General features: G+C 40.5%; 1 protein-coding gene across 2 annotated transcripts; it reads left to right on the forward strand.

The window, feature by feature from the left end:
- Positions 1 to 3,098: 3,098 nt before the first annotated feature.
- On the forward strand, positions 3,099 to 14,671 carry SNRPB2 (small nuclear ribonucleoprotein polypeptide B2). 2 transcript variants are annotated; one of them, XM_045809410.2, is made up of 7 exons: positions 3,099 to 3,190; positions 5,109 to 5,198; positions 5,589 to 5,761; positions 9,892 to 10,032; positions 12,083 to 12,133; positions 13,761 to 13,849; positions 14,299 to 14,671. In XM_045809410.2, exons 2-7 carry the CDS (start codon positions 5,135 to 5,137, stop codon positions 14,456 to 14,458), a joined length of 678 nt encoding a protein of 225 aa, XP_045665366.1. In that variant the 5' UTR covers positions 3,099 to 3,190; positions 5,109 to 5,134; the 3' UTR covers positions 14,459 to 14,671. The 2 variants fall into 2 exon arrangements, with proteins under 2 accessions (XP_045665366.1, XP_045665376.1); XM_045809420.2 differs by lacking the exon at positions 3,099 to 3,190 and adding an exon at positions 3,522 to 3,649.
- Positions 14,672 to 16,179: the final 1,508 nt, after the last annotated feature.

Genomic DNA, 16,179 nt, shown 5'->3' on the forward strand with positions numbered 1-16,179 from the left:
CTATTATTTTTAAAACCACAAAAGCTTTTGACACTGATTCCTGATCTGATCCTCAAGAGGTGAATTTGGTTATAAAGGAATGACAGTTCCGTTATAGAACTCAAACTTGTCCGTGCACCCAGGGCGCAGCCAGCCAATGTCCGAGACACTGACTAGGAAGCAAAGACAGCCTTGTTATCGGAAGGGCAGCCCAAGGAGAAGGCAGGGGATCATTCCTAAAGCTGCCTTGCCCAGTTGAGCCTAGGGACAGTTTATATGTGTTTGGGGAAGGAGATAAATACACAGAAGAGGGTGAAAGGTTTCTTGAAAACTTGAGTGTGTGGGGGGGGTGCCTTGACACAACCTGGGGGTGCTCATTCTTTCAGACAATGAGGCACCTTTGGGACCTGGCAATCGGTTAAGCAGATAAGTTCAATACAAATGTTAGCATCATCGGATCCCCATCAGGTTACTACAATCAGTGGGTAAACAGGGACTAGGAGCAGAAAAGGCAAAGTTAATGGTTGATAAAAGGTGCATAAAACATAAGTAGGGAACAAAACAGAACGTGGAGCTAAGCTAATTACGCAGCTGATGCCAACTATAGTTCTGCTTATGCTTTCAAAGTAGGTCCAGGTCACAGGTGTCCAGCCTCAGCTGCTTTATAATACAGCTGACCAAGGTTTAGATATTATAACGCTCTTAATAAGTTCTATAACCAGGCCATGCAAGGCTTCTCACAGGACCAGAAAAGCTCCTCTCTCCCTTCATTCCTTTCTCACTCCTGCTTTCAGTTACCGGTTTCTCAAGATCATTCAGGAAACTATGGAGGACCATTAACGGGCTATTGGAAAGCACAGAGCAACTGCCCAAGGACAGGAAAATGCAGGAGCTCTTTTGAGAAGAAGCTGGGAAATAGCAGCAGATCATTGTCACTGAGTTGGCATTAGATGATTTCTTTCTCAGGCGTAATGTATAGGGATTATTTAGTTGTTAAACACTACTACGTGTAGGTTGTCTTTAGGTCTCTGTGTTTCCTGCGGTGTTTTCTTCCTATCTTGGCAAAGTCCTACATCATTCCCTTTTAATAGTTATGATGAGTTCTTGGCCAGAAGCACTTGCATAATACTGTCAGGTTATAGCTTATTTTCAGAGAAATAGTTAAGCCATCCTCAGTAACATCAAACAAAATTAATTAATGGCACAGATGCCCATATTAATATGAAGGGCAGCTCGTCCTTTGTTATTCAGAAATTATTTGTAGTTTATAGTCTCTTTTAATGTATTAAGGATATGCCCTTTATATTCCCTCATAATTCTTTAACTGAGATAGAACTAGTTACATTTCTTCTAATATATATATATGAAAATAATGCTTTTCTGTGATCGTTTATGTCCTACACTTACATGCATCTTCGTAAAATATCACATTTGTTTAGTGCTGCCTAATTTTCCATGAAATTTCATTCGTTCATTTAATATATTTATTGAGTATCAGTTAACTTTTCTAGTCACTGAGGATACTTGAGCAAAAAAGTAGACAAAAATCCCCACCCTTAAGCAGCTTACATTATTTTCAAGTTGATCCAATTTCAGGTGATTTTTTTAAAAAATAAAAATCCCCATCTTATAAAACCAACCTAGTTGGCCTCTTCATCCATATGTACAAACCATAGCCAGCATTTATAAATAACATTTATAAAACATTTATTTTGTGCCTGACAGTGTGCTAACCACTTTACATTTAGCTCACTTAATCCTCACAATAGCTCCAAAAGGAGGTATTACTACTCTCCTTAGTTTACAGATAAAGAATGGAGGCTCAGAGAGATTAGTTAAGGGGAAGTGCGAAAGTTAATAAAGGGAAACCTCACTAAAGTGGACTGGGGAGGCTAGAAAAGGGAGTACCACTCAATGTCAATTACAGGAAGAATTGTTAATTACAAACTCCAAAGTTAGTGTCAATTACAGACCCAAGGAAAGAAACCTTAGTAGGAAAGAATCATCAATTGCAGGTCCCAACAGACAAAAAGATGTACATTGCATCTTCTCTAAGAAATTTGTTACCTCTGCAACTCAGCCAATGAGAAACCCTCATTACCCAGAGATCTTGTTTTATTCCAATGGACTTTGCTTCAAAACAACCCCTCCCAATTTCCTCCTTCTTCTCCATAAAAATAACATTCCCCTGCTGTGTTTGTGGGGTTTGCCAATGGTTTGTCTGTGACTTACTTGTCTTGAATTTTAGAATTCCCTGCCATTCCCTGAGTAAGCCTACTTTTTTGCTGGTAAAGTAAGTTTTATTTTAAAGGTTACCGGAAGATACAAAATTAGATTTCCCTTCGCTCATAACAACCGTTTCATGTTTCTGATGATACTTTACATACATTTGATGAGTAGAAGAATGACTGCATGTGCTTATTTTTGGATTCCCATTCAGTTAGGCATCAATATCAACAGCTTGTATTGTCCTAAAACAATCTAGGGATTTTGTGGGGAAAGAAGATGGGAAAGGTAGTAGGGTTTTGTTTTTGTTTTTGTTTTTTCCAGTGAGTTTAGGCAGATGATCTTAGGGGTGCCTGCTTGGCTATTATTGGAGGTGGTTGCCTTATCAGGTGAGAGAGCAGAAGAGAGGAATCGATTCTCTCTGCTTTGGAGTCTCAACCTGAGTTGCTTCTGGGATTCAAACTTATCAGCAGAATGGTGAGAGGCTTTCACTCAAGAGCACCAGGAATCGGAGGACACTTGGGGGGAGGTACCAGGTGCCCTCAACGTGATGTTAAACCGGATGCCACCAGAAAGGCGAAAGGCGAAACCAGGGAAACTTCCCAGGTAGTTGGCATGAGGGGCTCTCTGTAAAAAGTATATAAGATCTGGAAAGATGAAAGCCACCGTCGTGTGGGGTAAAACCGCACAAAGTCGTGGCTGGTTAAGGAATCACTGCCCTTCGCTATCGCCTCCCTGCACCCCCAGTGTAATGCACGAAGTTCCCACAGGCTTCTTCCTGGTCTCCATCCACCCTTCCCGCCCGCCAGGTGTGCGCATGCGCAGAGAGATTCCCAGCTGCCGCCGTCGGAGCCGGAGGGCATCGATCAACTCTGAGCTCGACTGCTCGACTTGTCGGCGTATGATTGAGGCGCGTGGTGGCATAACTTCCGGTAGCGGCTCTGTTTCCGGCTTTCGGTTCGTGCGGGACGGGCGCAGGCCTCAGGTGAGTTGGAACGCGCTCTCGTTCGCTGTTTCCGTTCTTCCGGTTGTCGGCTGCCGCTCGGCCAGACGCCCACTTGTGGGAGCCGGGAGTAGACGGGGTGCGGTGCTGGGGACTGCGCGGGTTCGCTCCCGGGTTCGCGGAGGGGTTGGCGAGAGGGCGGGGGGAGTTGGAAACTGACGCGCGGGTCCCGCTAGGCCTCCGAATTTAGGGGAATTGTCTGTAGTGGGAAGGGTTAGGATCGGCGATCGCGTGGCCGCTTCCTGGGGCTTTGGTCGAACGTGCCTGTGGCTGGACAAGCGGGAAGCTCACCTCGGACTCCAGGTGCCCTTGCTCTAATCCAGACCACCGTCAGGCCTCGCACGAGATCTTCAAGGGCCTCTCCTTTGAGAGCTCTGCCTTCAGTTTGACCTCTCACGTTCATCTCGTTCTATTCGCGACGCCAGCCCTTCCACGTTTGAGGTAGGGGGGTCGCAAGTCTGAGAAGCGTTACCTTTCACCTGCTTCCGCACAAGTGCAGTCCCTGTCCGTAGGCTCTTTCCTTGTCAGGCTTCCTATATTTTTCACACACAGTGGGCTTAAAATTGGTGAAATAAAGGAATATGGGGGGCACCCAAGGAAATAAAGCAGGGTCAGCAGTTGACAACTGAAAACGGTGTAAAAAATGAAATAACGATGTGATGTGAAAGAAAAGTGCAAAAGAGGAGACAAGGTGCAGTTCCCAAGCCTGCTGTTTCTTAGCTAACGATAGGCAAGTCCTTTACCTGTACTAGCCATTAGTAACAGCTACCGAAAGTGCTCACTGCCCGTCCGAGAACTGTGCTGGAACTTTATCTCGTCTAGTGTTCTGAGTTCTAGTAGGTAAATGCTGTTACACCAGCCCCATTTTACAGCTGTGGACCTGAGATTAAGGAACTTGCCTTCAGTCAAGCAGCTAGTAATAAGCGTAGAGAGGATTTGAATTCACAGGAGGCTGATAATAGAATCTGAGCTCTTAACCATCATGCAATACTGCTCTCTCTGAGCTCCTTAATTTCAAGTCCATTAGAGTTAACCTTAGAGTCAGGACAGCTGGTGATGTGTACATAAATTAAGTGGTAGGAAAGCATTTTTTAAGTGTATCATGAAGTATTGCTTGGCAGACTTCCTTAATGTGTTGTCTTAATGATTTTTACTGGGCACACATTGGCTAGTTTCTTTCTCATTTCTTTTAAAACCTAAAACATTTTAAAAATAATTTCATTAAGTGAGGCGTCTGGGTGGCTCAGTTAGTTAATCATCCAACTCTTGATCTCAGGGTCATCAGTTCAAGCCCCATGTTGGGCTTCATGCTGGCTGTGGAGCCTACTTAAATAAGTAAATAAAATAATTTCATTAAAAAGCAAAAGTTACTGGGGCGCCTGGGTGGCACAGCGGTTAAGCATCTGCCTTCGGCTCAGGGCGTGATCCCGGCGTTCTGGGATCGAGCCCCACATCAGGCTCTTCCGCTATGAGCCGGCTTCTTCCTTTCCCACAACCCCTGCTTGTGTTCGCTCTCTGGCTGGCTGTCTCTATCTCTGTCGAATAAATAAATAAAATCTTTTAAAAAAAAGTTACAAAGTAACTTTGCAGGTGAAAAAACTATTGTTTGTTGCAAGTGAAAGATAAGTATAAAAATAAATACATTGGGTGAAATAATGTTATTGAAATCTGCCTAGGTACTGGTACTCCACCAAGTTTTGAGCCTGAGAACTGTTTTTTTTTGTTTAAAAAGGAGGGCTAGCCAAGTGCTGGAGAGGTTTTAAAGACTAACAAACTGATATTTTCTGACATTTGGGTTCGAAAGAAAATTGAGAAGTTAATAATCCTTGTTACGTCCTTATACCACACAACAGTGTGAGTTAATGCTCCCTGTTCATAACAATATTTACTGTCTCCTTAGACAATTTGAACAGTTTAACTCCAAACATGGATATCAGACCGAATCATACAATTTACATCAACAATATGAATGACAAAATTAAAAAAGAAGGTAAGTGCTTTTAAAAAACATCTGTTCACAACCAAAGTGCATTTCATTACTGGCATCTTAAAAACTGTACTGCTTTAAAACTTCCCCGTGTAGTAATCTTTGTCAGTACCTGAAATAATGGCTTGTTCCTTTTGTGTGAGGATTTTAAGGCTTTTTAAAAACAAAAATTGGTAGAGGCTGAAAATTTGGTGAATATGTTTTCACTCATAGATACAGTGGTTTAAAACAACTTTTAAAATTCAATAGTATAATGTGATTTTATTAAAATATGTAACTTTGTATAAATAAGTAAATGTATGGTGGGGGGCATTCAGTGCAGTGTCATTTTATGAAGAGTTTTGTCATTGTTTTTTTCACAAATAAATTGTTTTCCCCTCTACTTTTGCTCAGAGTTGAAGAGATCCCTGTATGCCCTGTTTTCTCAGTTTGGCCACGTTGTAGATATTGTAGCTTTAAAGACCATGAAGATGAGGGGGCAAGCCTTTGTTATTTTTAAGGAACTGGGCTCATCCACAAATGCCTTGAGACAGTTACAAGGATTTCCATTTTATGGTAAACCAATGGTAAGGCAATCTTATTTTGCGTTTAATCACTGTTAATGATATGTTAAGTTTGTAGATACACATTTGAAACTATGGCTGTTCCTTTCTGCTTTTAATTATGTGTTAGAGGAAGTTTGGGTTTATTTTATTTACACATTTGTGTTTCTAGAAACAGTAATAGTAGAGTTTATAATTCACGAGTTTATGATAGATCAGATAGGCAGTAACAAAGTATATCAAGGTGTACAATGTTTAAAGAATAGTGGCAGTATTGGCAACATTCTCATCTCAAAAGAACCAGGAGTTTAACTCAGAAGAGTAAAAAGAGGGGTGCCTGGGTGGCGCAGTCGTTAAGCGTCTGCCTTTGGGGCCTCTGCTAGGGGCCTGCTTCTTATTCTCCCACTCCCCCTGCTTGTGTTCCCTTTCTCACTGGCTGTCTCTGTCAAATAAATAAAATCTTAAAAAAAAAAAAAAGTAAAAAGAAACCTTTGTAAACTTGTAAAGCAATATAAAACACAAAAATCATGGGTCAAAGAGGAAATGAATTTGATGTTTCAGAAAATAGCATAGTGAAGTACATATCAGAAGCTATACAGTCTAGAAAAAGCAGTGATCTAAGAAAAATTCATAGGTTTTGTTGATGAATAAACAATGAGCAACAGTGAAATAGTTATGCATAGAAAGTTTTAACCTCAGGAATGCCATCGTGAGATTCACATTTAGCTGCTGGGTGAAGACTGGATTGTGGGAGGGTCATGTGGGACTAGAGAACTCAGGAGGCCACTGGTGTAAGGCACAGATGGTAGAGGATTGGATTAGGGTGGAGACAGTGTATAGCAAGGGGTTCTGCATGTGTAAGTGAGTAGAGTACCTTGGGTACGGATTCCTAGTGCTTTCTCCCTAGTGCTTTATCCCGAGACTGGAATGGGAAGAGAAGAGACCTTGAGGAAAGACCCAAGGCCCAGAGTTTCCAGGCCCTGGATCTGCATTCTGATTCTGCAGTAATTAGCTGTGTGCCTGTGTTCATTTTCAGTACCTGTGAAATGTAAGCTTATTGGCTATCCTTTGGGCCAATTCAGAGGTCAGCGAAAACTTTATAAAGGACTGGATAGTAAATATTTGAGGCTTTATGGGCCACAAACTGTTTCTGTCACATATTCTTGTGTCTGTGCATGTTTTTTTAACAGTCCTTTAAAATTGGGGGGCGGGGGAGTCCTTAACCTATAGACCATACAAAAACAGGCCGTGGGCTGGTTGGATTTGGCCTATAGTCCGTAGTGCAGATACTGGTCTAATCGCTTTATTTTAGAAATGAAGACTCGGAAAAAAAAGAAGAGTCAGGCACAGAAAGGTTAGTTGCCAGTCTAGGTTATATTAATATAACCAGTGGCAGTACAAGGCCTCAAAAGCTAACCTGATACCCAGTGTTACGATTTTTTCCCCCAAAACTGGGAGTTGGCACACTGTCCCGAAGGGCCAGATAGAAGGTATTTTAGGCTTTGTGAGCCAGGTGATCTGTCCTGCAGCTATTTAACTCTGCCGTTATGGCAGCAAAAGCAGCCATCGATGGTGTGCAAATGAACGAATGTGGCTGTGTTCCAGCAAGACCTGATTTTCAAAAACAGGCAGTGTTGGCTGTGGTCAGTGGTTCGAGGGCCTTTATATAGCACATTGTTTAATTCAGGAGTGGGCATTTTTTCTCTGTTACTAGAGCAAGTTTTCTTCTCCTTTTCTATCCAGTTCCCCTTTTCCCATCACTTCCCATCTGATGGGCACCAGCTGTGTGGAAAGGCCCACCTCAGAAAACAGGGATTGTGCCTATATACACTCTTTTTAATAAGTTGGAATTTCCTGAAACCAGTTTGTCTGTCTTAGTAAATATGAAGAAATAGTATAATGGAGATCGCAGTTGGCAGGAGCGTAAGACTGGGTTTTAGTTTAAATCTAAAATTACATGAACACAGAGGAACGAGTTCTTCCCGTTGAAGATTTTGTTCTGTTGCGTTGAGATGACAAGTCTGCGTGTGCTGCTTACTCAGATACAGGAGGGCTGGGCATTGTTGGCACTGGCTTCACTTTGCCAACTAATTATTTTAAATCAATGGAAAAAATCCAGTGGACGGATAATGCACTGAAAGTATTCTGTGAGTTCCACTCTCTGCCTTCAGGAAGGTAGCAGGTACTGCCAAATTGCCAGCGTCCTGGAAGCGGAAGAAGAGTGTTCTTGGAGCTGTCTTGCGTTGTGTTTATTCAGGTGGTTTCAGTTGCTCTTCTAATTCCCAACATACCAGATCAGAAGTAAGCAAAATTTGCTATAACTTGGAACTTGTAACAAAATTACCTGAGTTCAAGGATATTTGGCTATTTAATGCCAAAAATACCTCAGTGAAGGAGAACCATCTTCCTGAATGGCTTCTTTTATAAAACCTTTGGCATAAATGTAAACCTTGCCCCTTCTCTAAGCTGTTGGCGTACTTTTTTTTTCTTTTATCCCTTATGGGTATTTGGTCTCGACCAGGTTTTTTCCGCATTGGTACTTCTGACATTTTGACCAGAATAATTCTTGTCGTGGCGGGCTATCATGTTCATTGCGGTGTTTAATAGCGTTCCTAGGCTCTGTCTACCACATGCCAGTGGCATGACAGCTCAAACTGTCTCCATTCAATAGCACCAGTTGTCCTCTGTGCAGAAAATCACCTCTGCTTGAGAATCACTAGTGTAGACCAGCCAGCTAAGAATGATGGCTGAGATCAGAGGTCTTCACAGGTGACTGTGTCATAAGGACAGGTCACCCAAAATCTGTTCAGGTCAGGGAGAAGGTTGAAGACGCAGGGGAGATGGCAAGGAGTCCTTGGGACTAAGAGTCTAAGTGTATTCCTTCTGGTTAGATGATGACGTGTAAAACCAGCAGTTGCTTACAGCAGTAAATCCCCTTGGGGACCCAATGGTACAGCAGCCAGGGTAGCCAGAGAAAGCTTTGCTTACTGAGGTGAGGGTACAATGCCCCTCTCTCGTTTCCCCCAGCACGCTCATCTCTAGCTGAGGAAAAAGGGAGACTTGCTTTTGGTTTTAACAGATTTTCTGCTTTCAAACTCATGCTACTTTAGAAGGTCACTTGTTTCCTTTCAGACTGAGATGAAATTCTTATAAGGCAATTTTAGATCATAATTTGTAAGACTCTCGTGTTTTGATATGGTCAGAGAGGAGGTTTCAACTCATACAGCTCCAGAGAAGAAATGTTTCCTGGAAATGGAAATTGCAGTTTGCAAATAGATACACCCTAGAAAATAGTTTTAACTCCTAGGAAAAATTATGGTGATGGGTGTTGAACCTAGCTGTGTGATAATGCTTTAGGCCAGGGCCATACTACTCAGAGTGTGGGCCCCACCATCTATTTTGTGCCTGTTAGAAGTGCGGAATCTCAGGCCTCACTCAGACCTACTGCATCAGAGTCTGCAGTCTTCCGTGTAGTCCGTGTAGTTAGAATGCGTGTTAAAGTTTACGAAACACTCTCCTAGACTAGGGTTTTTAAACGCCCGCCTGTTGTCTCGCTGGCATACTGTTCCTGCCGGCCGCCGTGTAGGAGGGGTCAGCAAATGGCCTGGTTGCGCTAGCTGAGATGCCGTCCTTTGTTTCTTTTCAAAGCATTTTAAAGTTTAAGTTGTTGCCATTATTAGTCATTTCATTTAAAAATCCTAGATCATATTCAAAAGGAAATCATTCTCAATCTTTAGTACTTTACCTGCGGAAATAACAAATTCCATATGATACATTCCACAGCTTATCGACACATTTTGACCCTTTTACCGAGAGTCCTTACCAAGGAATAGACAGCTTTCCAGCACATTTTTCTCTGTTTCGTGAAATTGAGAGAAGCAGTAGTGCAAATGTTTCAAAGTTCTGTGGTTCCCATATGGAAATCTGTGTGTTTTCTTCTAATAAGCATTGTTGAGTCTAACTTTGTCTAAGTTGTGAATCATAGACTACAATTTATTTTCATTTGGTGCTCAGTGTATTTGACAGATTTCCTTAGGGATGTGTTTAAAACCAGCTTGTAGTATACTTGGGTAATGAAATTTGAAATATTAATGAAGACTATCAACAGGCTTTAGCATAATGAATAGTAACCTGTTTCCAAATAATTAAAACAGCGAATCCAGTATGCAAAAACAGATTCTGATATAATATCTAAAATGCGTGGCACTTTTGCTGACAAAGAAAAGAAGAAGGAAAAGAAAAAAGCGAAAACTGTGGAACAAACTGCGACCACTGCAAACAAAAAGCCCGGTCAGGTGAGATGGACAAAGTCCCTGGGTTTGTTGGTGTTAACTTGCCAGAGCTGTCCGTTTTCCACTTAAGGGATGATCTTTGGGGCGGGTGTGTCTGTCCGTGCCTGTGTGTGTTTAAAAGGTCCACTTTCAGGAAACTGGAATTAGTCGAGTTGTAGAATTGCAGTGTTTATGTTTAAGCCCCCAATTAAATTTACACACGCAGATTTATATTAAGCAGTTTTATTTGAATTTGTATGACATTTAGTTACATCATTCTTCAAAATATGTTAATACTTGCTGGCTTCTTTCTCAAGTTTTACTGCCTGTCAATAATGCTGTAGACAGGGGTGCCTGGGGGGCGCAGTCCTTAAACGTCTGCCTTCGGGTCTGCCTTCGGCTCAGGGTGTGATCCCCGCGTTCTGGGATCGAGCCCCACATCAGGCTCCTCCGCTGGGAGCCTGCTTCTCCCTCTCCCACTCCCCCTGCTTGTGTTCCCTCTCTCGCTGGCTGTCTCTATCTCTGTCGAATAAATAAATAAAATATTTTAAAAAAATAATCCTGTAGATATTATCTTTAATCTTGAGTGCTCCACACAAAGCTGATTTCTTTGAACAGTTGAGGAATTAAAAAATCTAATTTAAAATACCAGATAAAAGTGAAATTATCATCCAAAAAGTAGTTACTTTTGGTTTGAAAGTGATTAGAAATCAGTGTCACGAAGTATAATGCTGGACTCTTGTCTAATTATTTAAAAAAAAAAAAAAAGGAAAGACTGGTTCCTGGTTTTTCTGTATGTATTTCTCCCTAATTTTATATTTACATATTATAAATATGTAGTTTTTATTAATTTCTCCATAATTTTAAAGGTTAGAGGCTAAATTTTATAATACAGTCTTTAAAATTTAGGACTAGATCTTTCAAAATTAACTGCCAAGTTAAAGTTTCACTCAGTTAATGACGTAAATTCTTAATGTAAAATTAAATGGAATAAGAAATCTTTTTAAATGTGTTTTTTTAAGGTTTTAATTTTAATTCCAGTAGAGTTAGCGGAAGTGGTGTTAGTTCCAGTATACAGTATAGTGATTCAGCAAATACATGAGTCCGTGCTCGTCACAATAAGTGCCCTCCTTAAATCCCTGTCACCTGTTTCTCTCATCCCTCTACCCATCTCCCCTCCAGTAACCATCACTTTGTTCTCTGTAATTAAGAGTCTGTTTCTTGTTGTGTCTCTCTCTCTTTTCTCTTTTTTTCCTTTGTCGGTTTTTGTTTCTGAAATTCCACATAGGAGTGAAATCATATGATAATTGTCTTTCTCTGACTGACTTATTTCACTTAGCATTATACCCTCTAGTTCCATCCATGTTGTTGCAAAAGACAGGATTTCATTCTTGCTCATGGCTGAATAATACTCCGTTGTGGCTACACCACATCTTTTTTATCCATTTATCTGTTGATGGACGTTTGGGTGGCTGTTGTAAGTAATGCTGATATAAACATAGGGGTGCATGTATTGAATTAGTGTTTTCATATTCTTTGGGTAAATACCCAATAGTGCAATTACTGGATCGTGGGGCAGTTCTATTTTTAATTTTTTTGAGAAACCTCCAAACTGCTTTCCAGAGTGGCTGCACCAGTTTGCATTCCGACCAGCAGTGCAAGAGGGTTTTGCTTTCTCCACATCCTCACCAACACTTGTGGTTTCTTGTGTTTCTGATTTTAGCTGTTCTGACAGGTGTGAGGTGACATGTCATTGTAGTTTCGATTTGCATTTCCTTGATGATAAGTGATGTTGAGCATCTTATTCTGTGTCTGTTGGGCATCTGTATGTCTTGGAGAACTGTCTGTTCATGTCTTCTGCCCATTTTTTAGTGGGATTATTTGTTTTTTGGGTGTAATCAGTTTGTAATATACTTTGGATACTTACCCTTTTATCAGATATGTCATTTGCAAATATCTTCTCCCATTTAGTAGGTGGCCTTTTAAAAATTGATGCAGTAATTAAAATTATAATCACCTGTTGCTCTTGTAGAGCAATCAGAAATTTTAACTGTTTTCTATTTCTTTCGTTTAGGGAACACCAAATGCAGCAAATACCCAAGGAAATTCAACTCCAAATCCTCAGGTAATCTTTGTTTCCATGTGGTGCTTGCTTTTTAAAATAAATTATAAACCAATAAAAACTGAAAATAATTCCTTTTACAAGACATTAAATTGGGGGCAGCTGGGTGGCGCAGTTGTTAAGCGTCTGCCTTCGGCTCAGGGCGTGATCCCGGCCTTCTGGGATCGAGCCCCACATCAGGCTCCTCTGCTAGGAGCCTGCTTCTTCCTCTCCCACTCTCCTTGCTTGTGTTCCCTTTCTCTCTGGCTGTCTCTCTCTGTCAAATAAATAAATAAAAATCTTAAAAAAAAAAAAAAGACATTAAATTGTATAACACTTTACTATAGAAACTCACTTCTCAAAACATTTTAATTTTTTTAAGAGGGAGAAAATGAAACCTGACTTTATTTCTTGCTTTCCATAATGTTTTAATGGTGGAATCAAAATGATAGATCTTAAACTCTGCAAAGGCGCAGAGCGAACATTTTTATTTTCTCTACAGTGTGTACAAAGCCCAGGGCTTTACAGGCACACAGGGGAAATTGGCCAGGTGAATGGGCTCTCTTTCCATACCAGTAGCTTGAAACACTGACCCGGCTTTTCTAATAGAGCAAGATTATTTTATGGTTACCCTTGCTCTGGCTTCTGAGAACAAATATATGTCTCTATATATATAGGTTTTAGAAACCTCTTAGCAAATTTCCCTGCTGGAGGCCTCAAAGAGAAAGCCTCAGTTAGGTACTAATGGTTTCCCCTTGGTTCCTTGGATGCTAGAGTCTGACAAGATCCTCAAGTCCAGAGAACTCCTTGCACCTCACAGCTTTCCTTCTCTGATTTGAAGTTACGTGCATTTTCCTGTATTATCTACCTCCCTCCTTTGGAGTCTTTCAGCAATTACAGTACATCTTACAAATGCCAGCACTTAATTCTCTAAGCCTTAAGTTGTTCTTTACGTGTCTTGTCTCTTCATGAAGGTAGCCTGAAGACAGAGAGGATCTTAGGTACAGGATGACCCTGTCCCTGTAGTTGCTCATAACCCCAGCTTAGGGTTTCAGATAATTAGTTTAACATCTAATAATATTTGTTTCTACTTACGTGGATGTAACTAGATGCTCTGTATATCTCATGTACTTGAAGAAAACATTAAAAGTCACCAAGTGGTGGCTCTAAGTGGTAATTCCAAATTTTCTAAAATGCTGGGAGGTTGTAAACAGTAACTCAGAGGATTGATCTCTGAGTGTTGTTATTCGGAGAACCAGCTTGAAGATAGGTGACATTGCTGTCTTCTCTAGTTTTGTTAGGATCTTTCGGTTATGTCATCCAGATGACAGAATCCTTCCAGTACAACTGATTACGGATGCTTAAAACGTAAATGCTGTTTTAAATACTATTAAATACCGTAAACTTAGTAAGACTTGTAATCATCCAAATTTGTATTAAGTGACTCGAACGTCTGCTTAGTTGCTGTTAGGTTTATGTTTTTTTCTCTGGTGTCGTCGTCCAGCTTTAGTGTTCAATGCAGTGCTACAATTTCATAATCCTTAATAAACTGGAACGTAGCTCTCTGAAGTTTAGATTTTAATGTAAGGGCTAAATGGTGTACTCTACTTTTTATACTTAAAGCTAACTCTACCTTTTTTCTTTGTGATAGGTCCCTGATTACCCTCCAAACTATATTTTATTCCTCAATAATTTACCAGAAGAGACTAATGAGATGATGTTATCCATGCTCTTTAATCAGTAAGTTTTTTCACGAACCAGGCTGTGTTCTGAAAGCCTCCCCACAGGACAAATAGCTCTTCTATGGGTTGAATCCTTTTGTGTATCACAACAGTAATTCCTATAGCTTCCTTGATTTGGTCTGGGATTAATGATGTGAATTGAGGCTAATCTGCAGATTTAGCAAATAAAAAGCTGAATTACCTCTGATGTTTGAATTATTCTAATTGATGAGTAAAACAGGAAACAAAGCTTTGATACAGTGGCAGAATTGACCTAGCTTACACTACATGTACACTTCATGGTATTATTATATTTCAGGCTCTTTCAGCCTACTCAGGATTCTTGGTGTAGGATATGATACTTTCCTGGACCAGTATTGGAAGTTGCTGATTTAAACACAGAATAAGCATTTATGTCTTTGATATCCTTTATATATTTACGTATATAAATTGTTTCTCCTCTTGCAGGTTTCCTGGCTTCAAGGAAGTACGTTTGGTACCCGGGAGGCACGACATTGCTTTTGTTGAATTTGAAAATGACGGACAGGCTGGAGCTGCCAGGGATGCTTTACAGGGATTTAAAATCACACCGTCCCATGCCATGAAGATCACCTATGCCAAGAAATAACATATGGGATAGTTGTCTTCAAAGGACTTGGTGTTATTTATAATGTGTTTGTTTTGATAACAATGTGGTCAGGCCATTTTTTTAATAGTTGGGGTGAGGGGGAACGAAAGTGAAATTTTCATGAATGATTTTAAAAAATATTGTTTAGCCTTAGTGAACTATGAAATATGAAGGCCTCAATTTTGTATAATAAACTTTTATTTGTATTCTTTACCTAATACTTCATTTATTCCATTGTCCTGTCACCAAATGTTTATGCTGGTCTAGAGCGCCTCTTAAGGTGTATAAAACCGTAATAGGATGCTTTCCTAGGAATAATTTGGAGAGCTAATGGCAGAGAAACATTGAATCTTTTTTTTTTTTTTTTAAGATATCTATTTATTTGAGAGAGCACATGAGCAGAGCAAGGGGAGGGGCAGAGACAGAGGGCCAGAGAATCCTCACGGAGCCCGAGGCAGGGCTCGATCCCAGGACCCTGAGGTTGTGACCTGAGCCTAAGTCAGAGGCCCCCATTGAATCATTTTAACAAAAGGAGAATTAGATCAAGCCCTTGATTATTAGATTTTTTTGTAGTTATTTTTTATTCGTATGGACTGCCCTCCTGGAGTTCTTTGAGAGAGAGAGAGAGAGTGTGTATGTGTGTGTGTGTGTGTGTGTGTGTTGTATTAATGGTAAAAATAATTGCCCTAAGTGTTAGAAGAAAATGAGACCTGGACAGGATCTAAATTTGAACTTTGTGTTCTTTAAATAAATGAGCATCATTTCTTGCTGGTAGCAGGCATTTAGCAAAGCTTTTCATTCAGCATTTAATTGGATAGAGGCCATTTAGGAGTAACATGTTTTCTGGAAAACAAGGAAAGGGAATGCTGTCTTCGAACTTCCCACGTCATGCTCTTATCCTCTTGATGCAGAATTTTTCCTAAGAAATACCTGCTTGTCTAATACTCTAACCTCTGCTTTAGGAAGGTTTCCCTCCAAGGGAAAGAATTTACAATCAAGAAAATTTTTAAGTAGGCTGACTTGTAAATAATTGCCAATTCTAATCTTTATACCTTTTTGTAATTCTCAAACACCAGTGTTTAATTCTTAAAGACCAGAGCTCATTTTCTTTAGCATTTGATATATACCTAAGGCTGCGATTCAGTCCCCTGCTAGTAAAACCATGGTTATCTTTAGAAGTGGACAATTTTTTGCATCTATAGTACACGTTAAAGTGACACTGGATCATTTTCTCATGTTTCTCTGAATATTTCCTTGAACAAAAGGTTGAATTTTTATTGTATACTTAATGGGAAGACTACTTTTAGACTTATGTAGATTTTTGTCAGGTCACTCTTATGTATACATAAGGAGGAAAAAGCAAAATAGTTTTTATTCCTAAAGGTGCCACATTTAGAATCTCTTTTTTTTTAAGATTTTACTGGAGAGAGAACGAGCACAAGAGGAGGGAGGGGAAGAGGGAGAAGGAGAAGCAGACCTTTTGCTGAGCAGGGAGCCTGACAGGGCTGGATCCCAGGACCCTCAGATCGTGACCTGAGCCAAAGGCAGATGCTTAACCGACTGAGCCACCCAGGTGCCCCAACGCCCCTTTCCTTCTTTGTAACTCCTCTGCTCCCAGCGATCAACGCATTTACTTACTTGCTTCAATCTCCTGGAACGTAATCAAACTCTGGGAAGCGAGGCTTCAAGAGGGAAGAGGGGGAAGAAAAAAGGAGCTACCT

Source organism: Ursus americanus, chromosome 22 (assembly GCF_024610735.1).
Source record: "Ursus americanus isolate L20-20 chromosome 22, mUrsAme1.1.p, whole genome shotgun sequence".
NCBI classification, from domain to species: Eukaryota; Metazoa; Chordata; class Mammalia; order Carnivora; family Ursidae; genus Ursus; species Ursus americanus.